General features: G+C 37.9%; 1 protein-coding gene across 2 annotated transcripts in view; it reads left to right on the forward strand.

Annotated features, from left to right (window-relative positions):
* The window catches only part of SRGAP1 (SLIT-ROBO Rho GTPase activating protein 1), a 404,265-nt gene that overhangs the window by 371,991 nt on the left and 13,593 nt on the right, over positions 1 to 18,681 (forward strand). For both annotated transcript variants that reach the window (XM_006859514.1, XM_006859515.1), the window contains exons 16-19: positions 5,082 to 5,187; positions 8,234 to 8,458; positions 10,154 to 10,233; positions 17,902 to 18,082. In XM_006859514.1, coding sequence (XP_006859576.1) covers positions 5,082 to 5,187; positions 8,234 to 8,458; positions 10,154 to 10,233; positions 17,902 to 18,082 — 592 coding nt within the window. The remainder of the gene's footprint in view (positions 1 to 5,081; positions 5,188 to 8,233; positions 8,459 to 10,153; positions 10,234 to 17,901; positions 18,083 to 18,681) is intronic.

Below are 18,681 nucleotides of genomic sequence, written 5' to 3' on the forward strand. Positions count from 1 at the left end.
TTGGAAGTTGGTTGTGGATTCTGGTGAAGTTTTCTCACGTATACCACCGTGAATCGAAGTTGGCACGTTGACATGAAAGCCTTGGGGTGCTTGAAAAAGAACATAAATGATACTGGAGAGCTTTGAGCATGTGACCAAGGTTAAATGAATGTCACTTTTACCTAATTACATGAGATCCTGATGAAATATTGCTTTTCCTTACAACTTTTCTTGGGGGAAGAAAAGATCCATCTTTTCATCCAACCAAGGATTGTGAAAAACCTAGAATTGCCAAATGCAAGTTCAGCTAGGACTATCCATTAACCATAATGCTAGCAGCTGCTGTAAATTTTGACCTGCTAACTGAGCTCGGGAAAGTAAATGAGTCATTTGTCTTGGAGCAAGACTCCTGTAGGACACAGGCCGCTACAATTCTGAGTGCACTCACAGCTATTGCAGTCTGAGGCCTCTGGGACAGATAGGCTTGCTACTAGTTCAGGAATGCCAACCGTTTTGTTATACTAAGATTTAGTGTGGAGAATGTCTGCTTCACATCATTTCACTAGTGTTTTGGGGATCACTCTTTTGTGTTCCTTTTACTTTTGAAGCCTGATTTTTTTTTTTTTTTAAACTGCATCTCACGTACTCTCAAATACTTTTTATTGTGATCCAAATATATAACAAATCATATGCCAACTCTTCAGTTTTTGCATGTATAATTCAGTGTCATTGATCGCATTCAGCATGTTGGATACCCATCACCATTGTCCCTTTCTAAATCATTCCAGCACCATTAGCAGAAACTCAGTGCCCCTAAACAATGACTCCCTTCTCCCTTCCTGCCACCCCTGGTAACAACTAAGAAGCTTTGGTCTCTACATATTTCCCTCTTTCATATAATGAGATTACACAATATTTGCCCTTTTGTAACTTATTTCATCCAATGTAACAATTTCAAACTTCGTTTTTGTTGTAGTGTGTTTAAGAACCTCATTTCTCTTTAGGGCTGAGTCCCTCCAATACTTCTTAGATAAAATTTTGAAACTTCCTTTGAAGGAATTGGGGGACTAAGTTTGAAACTGAGAGAAACAAGAGTTTAAGCTTCTTGGAAGCAATGTTCATGTCCTCTTCTAGCCTACAGTGTGACTACCCCCAAGGGATTTGACAAATTTTAAAGGTTAGTAATATTGAAGACTATTGCATATGCCATGGACTGCCAGATGAACAAACAAATCTGTTTTGGAAGAAGTACAGCCAGATGCTCCTTAAATGTGAGGATGGTGAAACTTCGTCTCACGTCCTTTGGACGTGTTATCAGGAGGGACCAGTCCCTGGAGAAGGACACCATGCTTGGGAAAGTAGAGGGTCAGTGAAAAAGAGGAAGACCTTCAAGAAGATGGATTGACATGGTGGTTACAACAATGGGCTCAAACACAGTACCGATTGTGAGACCAGTACAGGACCAGTACAGGACCAGTACAGGACCAGTAGTGTTTCTTTCTGTTGTACATAAGGTTCGCTATGAGTTGGAACCAACTTGACAGTACCTTTTATAGCACTAGGGCTCCATCCCCAATCTAGTTTTAAACTGCCAAAACCCTCTCCCTATTAGCTGACCTCAACCTTAAAGTGAGAGTTAGCTTGGAGAGTGGATAGACTTCATTGTTAAAACAAATTCTCAATCTCAGTGACAGAAGTTGTTTTGTTTTTAATCATAACCCTATGACTTTATATGTGGTTGTAAAAGAGTAGAGGTTATAGCCAGCCAGGGGACCTTTAATGGGATAATTCATCTTTACAGTTTAATATTTATATAAATATATTGAACTTAGAAACTGTTTCGCTTGAGGCATGAACATAAAATCATTTATGGCAAACGTAATGTGTAATGAACAAGGGAATAAATGCTACTAAATCTCAATGTTTACTTTAAAAATGAATAATTTCATCTGAGATTTTTTTTTTTAATTTTTTTAGGTAGATATCCTTTTTATAGTTTTAGATATAGTTGTACTCTTGTTGTTCTGTGCCGTGGAGTCGGTTCCGACCCATAGCGACCCTGTACAGGGTTTCCGAGGCTGTAAATCTTTACGGGAGCAGAACGCCTCATCTTTCTCCCGTGGGAACTGCTGGTCATTTTGAACTGCTGACCCTGAGATTAGCAGCCCGATAGTTGTACTAGATGATCTTTTTACACTGTAATTTGAAACAGCTACAAATCTATGGTGTTTTTAAAAAAAAAAAAGAATCAGTTATTTCAGGTAATAAACTTTTAACTAGTTAACTTCTCATATGAAATAATAATCCAGCTATGCCTAAATATATTGCATTTATAGATTTAAAAGTCCTCCTCCTCACTGCTCAGTAACAAATCACTTCACCTGTAGGTATTTCATCTTTCTTTCTTCTCTGTGCAATGTGGGGTTCCCTACGGATCATCTGAAGTTGTTGTGGAAAATAAAACACAGCTTACTCTGTGACATGTTTTGATCCTGAGGGACCTTGTGACTGGGTTGGGTAGAAATCTTGATAATTTAATTGTTGAATTCTGGTTGCCTGAGTGAATTTAGGCACCTGTTTTGTTTTGTTTTTTTCTTGTTGTCTGTTCATTTGTTTTATTTTGTTTTTAAGTCCTTTACACCTTTTCAGGAAAAAATATATCAAGATCATTACTTGGAAAGGTTATTTTAAAAGGTGCATTGTAGGATAAGCACTTGAGCAGAAAGCTGGTTTGACTCATAGCAACCCTGTATAGGGTTTCCGAGGAGTGGCTGGTGGGTTTGAACTGCTGACCTGGTGGTTCACAATCCAGTGCTCATCCTACAGTGACATACCAGGAGTCAGAAAGGCAGAATACTTACATAAATGTACCTATTTCAATATTAATGAAATTAATCTGTTATTAATTATAACTTTATATAAAAATATTAGGAATTTTACAAGAATACTAATTGTATGATACTGCTTTATTCATATTCTGGTTAGAGAGTTCCTGAAATTCTGTTTTCTAAACAACCATAGAGGTACAGTTCAAGGTGTGTTGTACTCAACGGTGGGAATGAATGTGGTTTTTCTCAGGAATCTTGATGATGTTGCTGATAAATTATTTGTTGTTTTGAAGATCTCCAGTGGTTAACTGAGAATAGTGCTAATGCATTTTTCCCACCTTTTCAGCTGTACGAAGGAAAAAAAGAGTTAGGCTGGTAGTTTGATAGTAAATGGAAAGTGACTGAGGTCAGCACGCTTCACTTTCCAGAGAAACAAGCTTGGCATGAGTATTTAAACCAATGGTTCTCAACCTCATCTATAAAATAGCCATCAGCATTGCAAAAACTCTCCCCAAATGATTCCACACCAAAGTTGAAAACCACTGGTACAGAAATAATGGAAAGGAAAACTGAGTTAGGAGTTAATATTAATGATGGTCCAGATCAGCATAGGCCTCAGCTAGGAAATTAACAATGAGATATTCAGAGATATAAGCAATAGGACTCACACAAGAGAGAAAAGATGCCAAAGATGCCATCTTCATAAAAGTCATGGTCATACCTTGAGAATGGACTTGTTTCCCCAAGTCATAGAGACCCTGTATCGATCAGGTTTCCTAGGAGCAGCTGGAGAGTTTGAACCACTGACCTTGGAGTCAGTTCTGACTCATAGTGACCCTGTATAGGATTTTTGAGGCTATGAATCTTTCCGGGAGCAGAAAGCTTCATCTTTCTCTCATGGAACAGTTGCAAGTTTCAAATTGCTGACCTTAAGATTAGCAGCTTGACTCATAACCACTATGCTACCAGAGCTCCTTACACTTATGAGTAGCAGATTTAAAAAAAAAAAAAAAAAGCCTGAGGAGAAATAGGAAAATCAATTGACTATGAAGTCTGGAACTCAGGCCTGAAATTTTCAAGTAGGATACATGAATATCTAAAGAGCACCAAAAAACAAATATAGTGATAGGGAATTATAAGAACACTCAAATTTTCAAATACCATATATTATTTTCTTTGAATTGTTTTCTCAATTTTGTGCTTAAACGTGAATTTGATACAGATACTTTAAACTTTAAGAAAGACAGAAAGACTTAAGAAACAGAAAACACAGGTTCTTTTCCCACCCCTTGTAGCTAGCAATCCAACCTTGGTAAGCCACTTCTCCTCTTCACTTCAAGTCCACTAAATGGTGGTTTCACTAGTTCAGTCAAGGAGGTTGACAGTGTGCGTCCGGCCTGTTCCACACTGTTGTTATTCACATTAAATAGCAAATGTGAAAATGTGTTGTAAAATACATAAAATTACACAAATAAGGGATTATTATTACAATAACCCTTCATTTTTCTGCTACTTTTCATGAGCAATTGGTATTAAGAAGCTTTGGGCAATTTGTATTCCTAGTAAAGAGGTAAAGTAATACATTAGAAGCCCTAAGCACTGCTTTCTTCCCACCCAACAGGGAAGACAGGATGTGGGGTTAAATAACTGTCCTCACCAGGGTGTCAATTCTAGGAGGGCAGCTTGTATCCCTAAGGTCTAGTCCAGTGCTTGAAACATAGTTGTTGTTGTGAAATGCCATCGAGTCAGTTCCGACCCATAGTGACCCTGATAGGGTTTCCGGCTAGTCTTTCCTAAATACTTTTAGAGGATTAATGAAATAATACAAAATTTTTAAAAATTACATAAATAGAATGCTACATCGATTTAGACAAAGAAGAAGTTCCAAATTTAGTGCAGTAAAAACCAAATAAATATATGATAAATTAATGAATTGATGCTGTGTCCCCAAGAAGCTGCTTTAGTTAACATTCAACAAAAAGGAGCTGACACCATATCAGATGAACAATTTAAAATTAGCAGCAAGTGCAAGTGATTCTTAAATCTGGAAAATTCAAAATCACTCAAGGCCAAGAGCATGGAAATCACAGGAAACTGATGGGCCAGAGACCACCTCCGAAATAGTGGTACACACAAGCTAATCACTGATTCACTTTATTGGTTATGAATGTGTTGCTCCTGTTCAGCTGTATACCTGTAACCATGCGCATTACAATGTTTTCCTTCCAACATGCTATGGGAAAGATTTCTGATCATGTCATATTCTTTCTGTAGGAATAGATAATCTCTATGAGAGGGCGGTTCACATCCGCAAACTCCTTCTGACCCTGCCCAGGTCGGTCCTTGTAGTGATGAGGTACCTCTTTGCCTTCCTCAACCAGTAAGTACTCCACTGTTCTGCCTAAACTCCCATCCTAATTACATGTACACTGCTTCTGAATTCTTTGTTCTCGAATTATGTGAAATGTACGTTTGGGTTTCATTTATCAGCAACACCGGAGAGAAGATGATTGAATATAGACTGAAGGTACATTTTTCATCATCATATCTAGGTCATTGTCTGAGGGATGAAATTATAGCCGTAAATGCAAAAATATGCAAATCTTTCTAAAAACAGTACCTTTCAATAACATAAATATTTTACAGCTTTCATCCAAAGATAATTCCATAGATGTTTTTGTCAAGATAATCTAAACCATCTTCTCACTATAGAAAATGTCTGTGATTTTTATTGTTGAAGTCAAGGGTTGAGGAGGAGAAGTCTGATTACAGATGATATTTATCACAGACTCAAAAATGAATTCTTGCAAATTTGACATAATGAAACCTTGTCACAATGAAAGTATTTAACATTTTAGAAAACAATTTAACAGAAATCTATACTGATTTTCAAAGAAACAGTACTCTTAATTTAGAGTCCTGGTGTGGTGCTGTAGGATAAGCACTGAACTGCTAACCACAAGGTTGGCAGTTCAGACCCACTAGCTGTTCCTTGGGAACCCTGTACAGGGTCACTATGAGTCTAAGCCGACTCAGTGGCACCTAACAACATACTCTTATTTGAGGCAACATGGGTTTCTGTTACACTGCTTCCTGAAATATAGACTCTGTGATAAGATCTTCTTCCCCAAGTTCCCTTGTCATTCATCATTTAGTTGAGCAGTTAGAAATGAAGAACTCTAGCGTCAGGCAAGTACGTTTGGTGGAAAGTCTTCTTGTCCTGGCATGGATTCTGCCTTCCTAAAATTGGGGTGTTTTTCCTCTCTATTTCATCAGCCCATCACCCCATCTATCAGCTTGTTGTGTTGTGTGGTAGCAACTGTGTTGACATTTCACATGTCAATAGGATCACCCATGGTGGACAGGTTTCAACAGAGCTTTTAGACAGACTAGGAAGAAAGACCTGGTTATCTGCCTCCAAAAATTAGATAATGAGAACCTTATAGATTACAACAGAGCATTGTTCAACTCGCTTGCTTTGGGCATGCCATCAGGAGGGATCAGTCACTGGAGGAGAATGTCAGAGGGACAGAAAGACAGAGGGGACCCTTGGCACTGTAGCCACAGCAATGTTGGCAATCTGAGGAAGGCACAGGACCGGGCAGTGCTTTGTTCTGTCGTACAAAAGGGTGTCATGAGTCAGAGTGAATTCAGCAGCAGCTATTTGTGTATATATCACTAGAGGTTTGGAGTTCTCAAAAGCTACAGGGAGGTGGGGGAAGGATAGTTAATGCAACCCTGCTGACTAGTTCTGAAATCATGTTGACCCCAGTAGCTGTCTCATACACTTGGGAAATGCTGGCAGAGATCCATAAGGAAGGAGACTCTCCTGCTGACAAAAATACTCACGAATGGCAGTAGGAACCCACTTGTACAGAAGTCACCACTGTAAATTAAGCAGTTTCTAGGAGTCCTGGTGTGGCACTGTAGGATCAGCACTGGACTGCAAGAGTCCACCTCACCATAGATTGCAACAAAATGGCAAAGGTGCCATGAATCCCAAGGCTGAGTTGCTTCCAGTAGTTCTACTACAAGATGCCCTGGCTCCCCATACCTGCCTTCATCCAGCGATTAGGACCCAGCCCCAAGGGTAGGATGCTTGGGACAGAAGTTTTTGAAAAGAGAGAGTAGGCTATTCTTTTCAAATTATAAAATTGAAGCATAGAAATAACATTTTTTAAAATATATGTTTGTGCTTTAGATTCCAGCCGTAAATTAAGAGCCAGAAAGGTTAATTGGGACATCCCTTGAATATAGAATGTCTTTTGAAACTTAGGTCCCTCTTACTTTGAAAATTAAGCTCATTTCTCTTTCCTGCATCTATTTTCAAGATAATTATTTGCTGTTACTGTGAACAATTTTTAAGATGGCATTTTTGAGAAATGGCAGAAGGGAAAGGTATACGTTAACTGTGAAAATTGTGCTTTTGTATTTCCTACTTTCAAGACTATCTTATTTCCAAAAAAGGATAAAGTATCACGCCACATGATATCTCAATTTCTTTGTTTCTGTCACCATCTGACAAAATAGCTGAGACTCTCTTTTTTCTCCTTCTGTTCGTCACCTGTCCACCTAGATTTTACATTTCCCTTTCAAGATTGACATTCTATACACTGAACCGTGGCATCTCTAAAGTCTCGTTAGAACAGCCTCTAATGTGTGTGTTAGAGGCACAGCAGTAAAGAGCTGACTTACTTTGAGTCACTTGTGAAAAGTAACTCACAAATATTCATTGGATTGCCTTTAGGAATTAGTACTAGACAACTGGAAATCTCCCCCGATGTTTTACTTTTCCAGCCTTAAACGGAATGAGAGAATTAAGGAGCCCTTTTCCTTGTCTTACATTTATGGTATATTTTGTGACACTAGCTGTTGTATAGTCTTAGCCAAAAGCAGATTAGAAAGCCTGGAGTTATTAATTGCTTCCTTATAGTGGTTACATAGAAAAGGTGCTTCGTTTTCTTACAGGCATTCTTTAAGATTTATAGAAAACTTAAGTCTGAAATATTTTTGGCAGGGACAACAAAAAAGACAACTGTAAAGCTTTATAGAGATTGTTCCTGTCCCTCCCCAGTGTGTTTAAGCAGCATTTAGAGATTAATGTTTATACATGAACCACATTTATTTGATCATGACCCCCATTGTAGTAGGTATTATTTTAAACTCCCTGTGGCTTTGAAAAATAGGACTTACATTCCACTTTCATGTCCTATATAGCTGAAAGACCGTAAGTTGTTTTACTCTTTTTTTTTTTGAGACTTCACTAAGTCAATTAAAAGTAAGGTAGGATGTTATTTTGTTCTCATAATACAAATTAAATAAGTTATTTTAGATCCCTGTTTTCTGAATAGGAAGTCTCTTATTAGATATCTGTTCTCTTTTGTCCCCCTTGCTGTTATTATGTGCCTTCTTTCTTCCTTTCCTAGCCTTTCACAGTACAGTGACGAGAACATGATGGATCCTTACAACCTGGCCATCTGCTTTGGCCCAACATTGATGCCTGTCCCAGAAATACAGGATCAAGTGTCTTGCCAAGCTCATGTGAATGAAATTGTCAAAACCATCATCATTCACCATGAGATTATTTTCCCAGATGCTAAAGAGCTGGATGGTCCAATTTATGAAAAATGCATGGCTGGAGACGATTACTGGTAAGTCCAAGGATTTTAGTCCCTCCTCTAAAAAGACAGAAGTACAGATATCAACCTAACTAGTGAGAAAGAACTGACCATAAGCCACCAAACTCTCCTAATTAAAAATAATAATAATAATAAAGAGATAAGTTACAATACTAAGACCCATGACAAGACTGGTTTCTTATTATGGAAATTCATGTACAAACCCTTCCCCTTCTCCTGTATCATGGTTTCCAGGTGGTGGAAACAGTTACTGTGCTCCATAAATGTAATCCATAGGATTTCCAGTGACTGTGTTTTTATAAGGCGATCACCAGACCTGCCTTTCAAAGCTCCTCTGGGTAGACTGAACCCTCCAACTTTCTAGTTAGCCTCCAAGCATGTTAACTATTTGTACTACCAGGGACTCTTCTGGGAAAAAACAGATGAATAAAACCCAGCCCTGCTGAGACACATAATCTTATTTTCATGATTATATTTGTTCTAAGGCTCATGCCAAAGGCCTATTTAAATCGGATGCCATCAAGTCAGTTCCTAGTCATGGCGCCACCGTGTGTGCCAAAGCAGAACTGTGCGCTCTGATTTCCCGAAAGTAGATCACCAGGCCCTTTCTTCTGATGTACTTCTGGGTGGCTTCATATTTCCAACCTTTGCATTATCCATTTGCAGCACTTTCAAGTATCCTGTCTAAATCAGGAAATTCGGTTGTCTTGTCAGAGAGCAAATATGTAGACATGCGATCAATATTTGATTCATTATATGGTAGGGCCTCTTGTGGCTACTGGGTTTTACAGGTGAAACCCCATAATAAAGAGTGTTGTAGCCAATGACACACATGCCCTATGTTAGGTCCTTCTTCCTGTACACAGCTCTGCCTATGGGCATTGCTCATTTAATATAAAAAGTCAATAATACAGTAGTCATCTTTGCCCTTCCCTAGAAACAGCAGTATGAATTCGCTTTTACAGTAATGTCAGGTTTGTATTGGCAACCCATGTATTCCATTTATCAGTATACATTTAAAGAGAGATGATGTTAGTGTTAAAGGACAAATTTTTCAAAGAAAATCAAATTATGTTTCTCATACAGGTATAAATGATGTGCATCAACATTTTTATTTGTTTCACAATTAATGAAAGAACCAGAAAAAAAAATGCTGCAGACAATTCAAAGTAGTAGTCAAAGAGCCACCAGTTTATATGCAGTAAAAGAATGTGGAGATGAATTTGCACAAATTGGTCTATTCAAAGGGCAGTGATTAATCGTATTACACCAGGATCCAACGAATTTACATTTCTATAGATAAAAATTATTTGCATTGCTATTAGTTTCCTATAAGTTAGGGTCTGTCTTTACAGAGTTGTAAAATAACGTAGTCAAAGCTAAAGGTATACACACTCCTATGTTGTTGTTGTGCCATTTAGTCAGTTACAACTCATAACTGCCCTGTAGAGGGTTTCTGAGGAGTGGCTGGTGGGTTAACAATCCAGTGCTTATCCTATAGCACTACACCAAGACAATAGGACCAGATATTCCTCTGGAGTCTCTAACATTCCATTCCATTAAAAGGATCTCCAGTAACTCTTTGCCCATTCCAAAGTCTTTAAGCTTCCCTTTACAGTAGCAATTTTTCTTTTCTTTTTTTTTAATTCCATCACATGACTGTCATATGAATATGGTGTCATATGAATTTCCATTACTGCTCCACAGTGACAGCCCATACAGTGAGCACGGTACTTTGGAGGAAGTGGATCAGGATGCTGGTACAGAGCCCCACACCAGTGAAGATGGTATGCCTGTGCTTATTCTCTGTGTCCTTTTAAAAAATCGCTTATTATTAAATATTCAGTAGATGCAATAGAACGTTTATAAATTATGTGGAAGATATAAAGAACACTGTTACAAGGAACACCCACAGGACCACTAGCAAGTGACTTTCTCTTCTAGAGTAATCACTATGTGTTTGTGTCTTTAAACAATTTATTATTTCATATTCCATTTTCTTGAACTTTCTATAAATGGAGTCATAAAGTTTTCGTGATTTTTTTTTCTACTGAATATTATGTTCCTGAAATTCATATATAATTGAATCCAGATATAATCATTTATTTTACAGTGTATACTATTCTGTTGTATTTATCTATCCCATTGTTGATGAATTAAGGACAGTGTCACAATAAGTATTTTGTAAACATGTTACATCTGCAACTGTGCAGGGATTTCTCCAGTGTGTATACCCTACCAAGTCTTTTTGCTCATTTTACTATTAGGTTCTTCTGGCTCTTTTGTGTTTGTTTTGTTTGAGTCTTTTTATTTGGTTTCAAGAGCTCTTCGTGGATTCTGGGTCAGGTTCATTGATGGGCATGTACTTTGCAAATGTCTTCTCCCACTCTAGCTTGTCTTTTCATTCTATTTACTGTATCTTTTTTGTTAGACATGGGATCAGTTTTTAGGCTCCTGAATTCATCAGTCTTTTCCTTATAATTATTTCACTTTGTGCCTTTAAAAATACCTTCCGCACCATGAGGTAATGAAGATAATTCTCCCATATTTTCTTGAAGGTTTTGTTTCTCACATAGGTTTTTTTCCACCAGGACTTTACTTTGGGGTATGGTGTGAGGAAGGGGTCAGTCCCTGTCATTTTTTTTTTAGTATGAATATACAATGTCCCCAGCACCAGTCATCCTTTCCCCTCTGTTCCTCACCTCTGTTATAAATTAGGTACCATCTACGTGCATGTCTTTTTGGACGATCCACTGTTTCCCAGTGATCCATACATCTGTTCATAGGTCACTTATTTAGATGTTGTTGTTAAATGTTGTTGAGTCGGTTCTGATTTACAGTGACTCTGTATATGGTTCCCAAGGAGTGGCTAAAGAATTTGAACCACCAACTGTGTGGTTCAAACTCACCTTGCAGTTGAGTGCTTATCCTACAGCACCACACCAGGACTGATAAGTCTTGATATTTGACAAAACATGACCTCCCATTTTGTTCTCTTGGCATTTCTTATCCCTTGGCAATGCCATTTAAATTTTAGACCACTCAGTTTTTCAAGCTCTAGAAACAAACAGCTCTAAAAACCCATTTGGGTTTTTGTTATACTGATTCTGTGCATTTTCATACAGAGAGAATTGATATTATACTACTGACTCTTCTAATCCAAGAACATATTATATTGCCATTTATTCTATTTTACTGATAAACATATATGCTTTCATCGTAGAGATTTTTAGAACCTATCCATTTTCTTCTATTAGTTCACAAATTGGATCCACAAATTCTTTTCATATCTTTCCAGTACTGACAAATCTATTTGAAACCCATCCACTGAATTTTTATTTGTAATTATGATTATTACAGGTTTCTCCTGCCATCTAAAGGTAGAGCCTTCCTATGAAAACTTTCATAAGTTGAAGTGGTATAAAGTAATGTAATTACCATTAATTTACATGGGAATTTATTTTTTTTCAGCAAATAATACCAAACACATAAAGCCTAAAGTAACGCTGACATCGAGTAAAAGCAGGAATGGTAATATGATCCACAGCCTATATAAAGTAGAAATCATGGGGAAGGAGCTTAGTGACTTTTCACTTTTCTCCATTTTCATAGAAGCAACTACCATTTTTGGATTTATTTTGATTCATGAAAACAAGTACAGATGTAAGTCTTTTGTAAAAGCAAAGTGGTATGAGGTGATCTTTCAAAAAGCAGAAGATAGTGGTATTTTATTTCTAAGATTCTGTTCGTTTTCATATCTGCTGCTTGGGTTTTTGTTTTTTATAATTTCTTGCTCTTGACATCCATAATATCAATCCTTGAAATTTTGTCAGATTTCTGATGTTACGTGCTGTCGAGCCAGTTCCAACTCATAGAAACCCTGTATTACGGTTTCCAAGTAGCAGCTAGTGAGTTTGAACCACCAACCTTGCAGTTCAAACCACCCTTGAGGGCGAGCGTTTCTCCTATGGTGCCATATTTCTAATAATTCTAGTGTCTGAAGTCTTCTCTGATTTGTTTCTCTTTGGTCTCTCATTCAGTGAGTCTTATTTTCTAATGTGTTTTGTTTGCCCATTTTCATGTGTGTGTTTCCTGTGATTTTGTCTGGGGAAATTCCTCTGACCTTAGTTGAAGGTTAGTTACTCTAGAAAGGTTTTTCATGTCCTTATGCTGTGGGTGCAGCCAGTCTGGGACCACATTACACATTTAGCTTAAGGTTTTCTTGTTGGTGCTGTTTTAGTGTGCCGTCGAGTTGGTTCCGACTCTTAGCAACCCTGTATAGGGTTTCTGAGGAAAAGCTGGTGGACTTGAACCACCAACGTTGCAATTCAAACCAACCTTGCAGTTCAGCATATTAACCTGCAGCGCCACACCAAAAAAATAATAAAAATAATAAACCAAAATAAACAAACCTACTGCCATCTGCTCAGTTCCAACTCTATATAGGGCTTCCGAGGCTGTAAATGTAAATTCTCATGGGAGCAGACAGCCTCCTTTTTCTTTGGTAGTGGTTTGAACTGTCTCCTAGGTAATATAAATTTAAGTTTCAAGTCTGCGTGAGCACTAATATGCAGTTGGGATTCTCAGAAATCATTTTTTTCCAAAGTTTGAGATAGAAGTTTATTATTATCTCAGGGCTAGAGCAAAGAAGATTTCTGTCTAGTCCATTCTGACCCAGAGAGTGGGATTTTTGACGAGGCCTCCTGTAAGAAATTGAAGTTAGCCAGTTGGAAAAATTCTCTCAGAGCAAAGCGTTCTAGTGTTTTGTTTACCTCTCTTAGTGTTCCCACTTCCATTGAGCCTTTTTTTTTTTTTTTTTTTTTTTTTTGTCTTGAAGTATTCTTCACTGCCTTAATAGCCCATTGATGTAATTTTTTTTCTTTTCTAATTCAGCTATTTTAGTTGATTTCAGGAAGAGGATAATCAGATTGTCAAGTGTCCACCATCCTCTACTTTAAAAAAAAAAAAACACAAAAAACTTCTTGTGCCTTTTATAAAAGTAATATAAATGGACATTTTCAAGCTTAAGTGAGAAGACAGTCTTTAACGTAAGAACTTCTGTTTCTGTGATACTGCTTTTGAACATCTTTGAGCCCTGTCTCTGCCAGCATCCTTTCTTTTGTCTTGGGTTTCTCTGTCTCACTTTTCACTACTGTCTTGTTTAAGTGTTTCCTTGCTTTCCCTAGTAGCAAGAAAAGCCAAGATGAGTGCTCCAGTCATCTGTCTCCCCCAACACCCCAACATCAGTCTCAGTACTGTGCCATCTGTTAATTGTTCTTACCTCCTGACTACAAGAGAGCAGACTTGCTTAGAGTTGAGTTTGGGTTTTAGATAACATTGTGATCATATGTGTCTGACTTTTACTGGAAAGAAAAGCATGGCTTACAAAGAACAGATGATCTCTCCCATAGATATCTTCCAGAATTCTGTAGCTAAATTAACTAGAGCATTGATTAGCCCTTTGATCACCCAAGTGTTCTGTTTTCTCTGCCATGGTATCTCTACAGAGAGCAGCTTTTGTTTCCAAAGGGCTGGCTGTCACAGTGCAAAACCATCTTGTGTAACGTAACAGAGCTAGAAAGGAATGTGTCAGGGACAGCAAGGTCCCAAAGAGAAAGCTGATGTGCTAATGTTTTGTGTAAAATTACAAGTAATGGAAATAAAAGACTTGACAGCACCAAGCAGTCAGGAAACTGGCTCTGCTGAATTTTTCTTCCCCTTTGCATGAAATTGTAATAGCCTCTCAGGAAAATGAACTGATTCTACTACACTCTTGTTATTGTATTGGTACTGATATCACTAGCAGCATTCTACCCAGGTTATGCAAGACCTTTAAGGATTGTGTGGTTCTCTAGCTGAGACAGAAGGGTGTGGTGTGTGACCACTCCCTGAGATTCATGTGTTCTGCAGTGACTAGACTAGGCTGTGTGTAAATAGCTTATTGACTGACTTGACTGTGAAATGGCTTTCACAGGAGTAGAAAAAGTCAAAATAATGAAATTGCTGAGAATCACTGGTTGATATAATAGGATTGCCAACCGAATGTATTTCTGATTCATCTTGTCAGTCTTTTATGACCTCGCCACATTTGACTGAAATTAGCAGTATCCTAATCCTGTTACTAGTTGTTTCTGAAAAATACAAAGAGGACATGACCATCATCAAAATCATATTCATGAAATTATGATTTTATACATATAGCTAGTTTGATAGTAATGTGGTAAGTAATCTTAAATAGTCCTGGCCAACAATGACAGTGTATAATTGAATGGCAATAAAGATCATTGATGGTTTTTTATTTCCTTTTTATGCAGATGTTATAAATATATTATGTCATATGCTGGAATCATTTCAATTTTCCTAGTTAAACCCAATATAAATATATGAACATGTTCTACAAATCATACAGTCAACATGCTGTTTGAATCTACCAGCCATCCTGCAAAAAATTAGGCTTTCTGCTCCAGCAGAGTTGTACAGTCTTGAAAACAGTGAATAGGGTCGCTATGAGTCAGAATCGATTTGACAGCACTTTAAAACTACAACAAATACACACACACACAGAAGCTTACAAATTACATGTCACTAAGTGTGTGGTGCTGTGGGTTAATGCAGTGGACTGCAAGGTCGGTTTGAACTTCAAGTTCCCGCTCACCAGCTGCTCCTCAGAAGCTGTATACAGGGTTGCTATGAGTTGGAACCAACTTGACGGTACAGCACTTAACAACAACGGAATTTGTTGTTGTTATTGTTGTTGTTATGTGCCGTGGAGTTGGTTCCGACTCATAGTGACCCTGCATAAGGTTTCTGAGGCTGTAAATCTTTACAGGAGCAGAAAGCCTCATCTTTCTCCCATGGAACAGCTGGTAGTTTCAAACTGCTGACCTTGCGGTTCGCAGCCTGATTCATAACCACTACGCTACCAGAGAACAGTATATCCTTTAAAAAAAAAAAAAAAAAAAAAGTGGTATTTTTCTTTGTGTTTATTTAGAATGTTATGCTTACGTAAAATTCCCCTAGGCTCTTCAAAGGTAAAACCTAAGGTTTTCAATTTGTTTGTTTTTATGCTTTTTCCTTATATGTTTTTATGCTTTTTGCCTACAAGCAGATTTTGGGGGTGGAATTTTTGAGATTGGAAGGTCTGTTATCAAAGAAGTCCTGGTGTGGCACTGTAAGTTAATGTGCTGAACTGTAAGGTTGGTTTGAACCTCAAGGTCAGCGGTTCAAGCTCACTAGCTGGCCCTCAGAAAGTCTCTACAGGGTCGCAATGAGTCAGAACTGACTCAACAGCGCTTAAGAACAATAACTGTCAAGGGAAAAGTAGGCAAGTTGTTTTTATTTCAGTTTTAATCTATTATGTGTATACATACTTTAGAATATTTGTAAACGAATACAAGCTTAGTTTTTGGAAAATGAGGAAATGCTGTTGCAGAATTGTACTCCTATAAGTGTGGCGCTGTGGGTTAATGCGCCAGACTGCAAAGCCGTTTGAACTGCAAGGTCGGCAGTTCAAGCTCACCAGCTGCTCCTCAGGGTCGCTCGACGGTACTTCACAACAACAACAAGCATTTGCCATGTGTCTTGGCCCTGTTCAGTTCTGTTCATTATTGATTATTAATTTAATCCCCTATGGAGTCCTGGTGTAGTACTATAGGATAAGCACTGGACTGCTCACCCCAAGGTTGGCAGTTCAAACCAACCAACCACTCCTCAGAAACCCTATACAGAGTTGCTGTGAGTCAGAACTGACTTGATGGCACTCAACAACAACAACAACATGGTGATGTAGGAGTTCTGGTGTGTCTCTGTAACACTGGATTGCTACCACACAAGATTGGTGGTTCAAACCCACCAGCCACTCCTTGGAAACCCTGTGTAGTGTCGCTTTGAATTGGAACCAACTCAGTGGCACTTAACAACAACAAATGTTGAAGTAACTGTAGGTAAGCATTGAACTGTTAACCCTAAGGTCAGCAGTTTGAATCCACCAGCTGCTCTGATTCACCAGCACTTAACACCAACAACATGTCGCTGTAACTGATGGCAGTGATGGGAATGGCTGGTGCACTGGCAGAGAGGAGGAAAGACCATAAGGCTTCAAAGAGGGTATCTTGAACATGCTAAATCACAAAAACATCTCATTATAATTTATCATTGTTTCATTGAGTTTGTCCCTTTATTTCTCTTCAGTATTTGTGGTCAGAATTGAACAAAAGGAAAACTCCTACATTAGGCTCAGAATTCTGTGTCTTTTTTTTTTTTTTTTATAACAAAAGACGGCATAAGAGAAATTGCTGTGACTGCCGTTGATAAGAGTGTTCTTTATTGGTCCAGTGGTTTTTTTTTTTTTTTTTTTTTTGAGGTAATTATAGATTCACATGCAGTTGTAAGAAATATAATGGCAAGATTCCATGCACCTTTTACCCAATATTCCTCAATAGTAACATCTTGCATAGTTGCAGTACCATGTCACAACCAAGATATTGCCACTGATACATTCCATGAAGCATATTCCAGTTTCGCCAGTTTCTGTGCACTTGTGTATTTAGTTTTCTGTCATTTGATCATGTGTGGCCACCATCACAATCAGAAAATAGAGACGTTTCACCATTAGGATCCCTTGACTGCCCTTCCACAGCCACATCCACTCACCCCATGTTCTCCATTTCTGTAATTATGTCATTTCAAGAATGTGATATAAACGAGATCTCGTGGTATGTAACCTTTGGATATTGGAGATTTTCACAGAGTGAAAATCCCTTGAGTATCCTTTGATCTCCAGAAAGTAGATTTTTTTTTTAATCCAGTCTTTTGGTTAACATTAAGGGCCACCTGATGCTAATTTCATAGTGCAGATTTGAATATGTTTATGATTCCAAAGAAGACAAGGTTGTCATTACTATTAGTGGAAGTTTAAGGATTTGAATGACAATTCTAGAAAAGTACATGATAAAATTAAATGTATATGAATGGCTTTTAACATGGTGATTTTGTAACCCTGATTTTCTTTAAAATAAGCTAATAAACCATAAACTTTATATGTGTCCGGAGAGACATGTTATAGATGGTATTAACATGTTGCAAGGAAAATGCTATCAATGTCAAAATAACTTTGGAGCAATTGTGGAAGTTACTATAGTCCAAGAAAAGATTTTATGTATCGCATTACAAAGTTTAAGATGTTTATTTCTAGATCTAGAAAGATGTTGTAGAAATTTAAATCTAATGTCCATGTTTTGTTTTGGGTCTGAGAAATCGGTAACAGTATATGAGTATTTTTCTGTATCTCTTTAAAGCCTCTATTTTTTCATGCCCTCATTAATTGCTTATCACCCTGTTCAGTCTGGGTATTAAACAGCTTTGCTTATTTCTAAGACTTCATATAAACCTTTCTGATGGTGTATGATGCCTTTACCAACTCTGTCCCTCACTGTTTTCTGGTCTGTTTTCTATAGAATGTGAACCAATAGAAGCCATAGCCAAGTTTGACTATGTTGGGCGGTCTGCCAGAGAACTGTCTTTCAAGAAGGGCGCCTCCCTGCTGCTGTATCACCGTGCATCTGAGGACTGGTGGGAAGGCAGACACAACGGGATTGATGGGCTTGTACCTCACCAGTACATAGTGGTACAGGATATGTGAGTAGTCCCAGCTTCAACTACCTGAGGTTTTGCAAAGGAGGATTCTGAAGACCTTGTTCCTAGGCTGAACATGGTCTTATGAGAAAAGTGCAGAAAAGATTACAGAGATAAACTTCTGAACTGAGTATAGTTCATCACCTTGCTAATGGGTATTTGCTTCAGGACCAGAAAGTTTTTGTTTCCCAGAGTCTTGCCAAAGGGTTTAGAGCAAAAACGATTGGGAAACTTCTTCTGAACCTTTCAAGTTCTAAGAAAAATATCTTATGCAGAGAATAGCTTTACAAGCTGAAATGATACTAATTCCAAAAACAGTAGGGCTTTTCTCTTGGCATCCATCTGCTGTTTTAACTGCAGATTCCCAAGAGGGAGGACAGTGTCCTGAGTCGACAGAAAAGCATCACCAGACTTTCATTTATTTATTTATCTTCTGTCTGATGAAAAATCCTGAAAATTATTTAAAGACAAAGGAAAATGGTCATAAAATATTAGTGCAAAAACAGATTGTAAGATATTATGGAAAGTATAAGGAGCTCTGGTAGCGTAGTGGTTACGAATCGGGCTGTGAACTGTAAGGTCAGCAGTTCGAAACTACCAGC

Source organism: Chrysochloris asiatica, unplaced genomic scaffold, assembly GCF_000296735.1.
Source record: "Chrysochloris asiatica unplaced genomic scaffold, ChrAsi1.0 scaffold00033, whole genome shotgun sequence".
NCBI lineage: Eukaryota > Metazoa > Chordata > Mammalia > Afrosoricida > Chrysochloridae > Chrysochloris > Chrysochloris asiatica.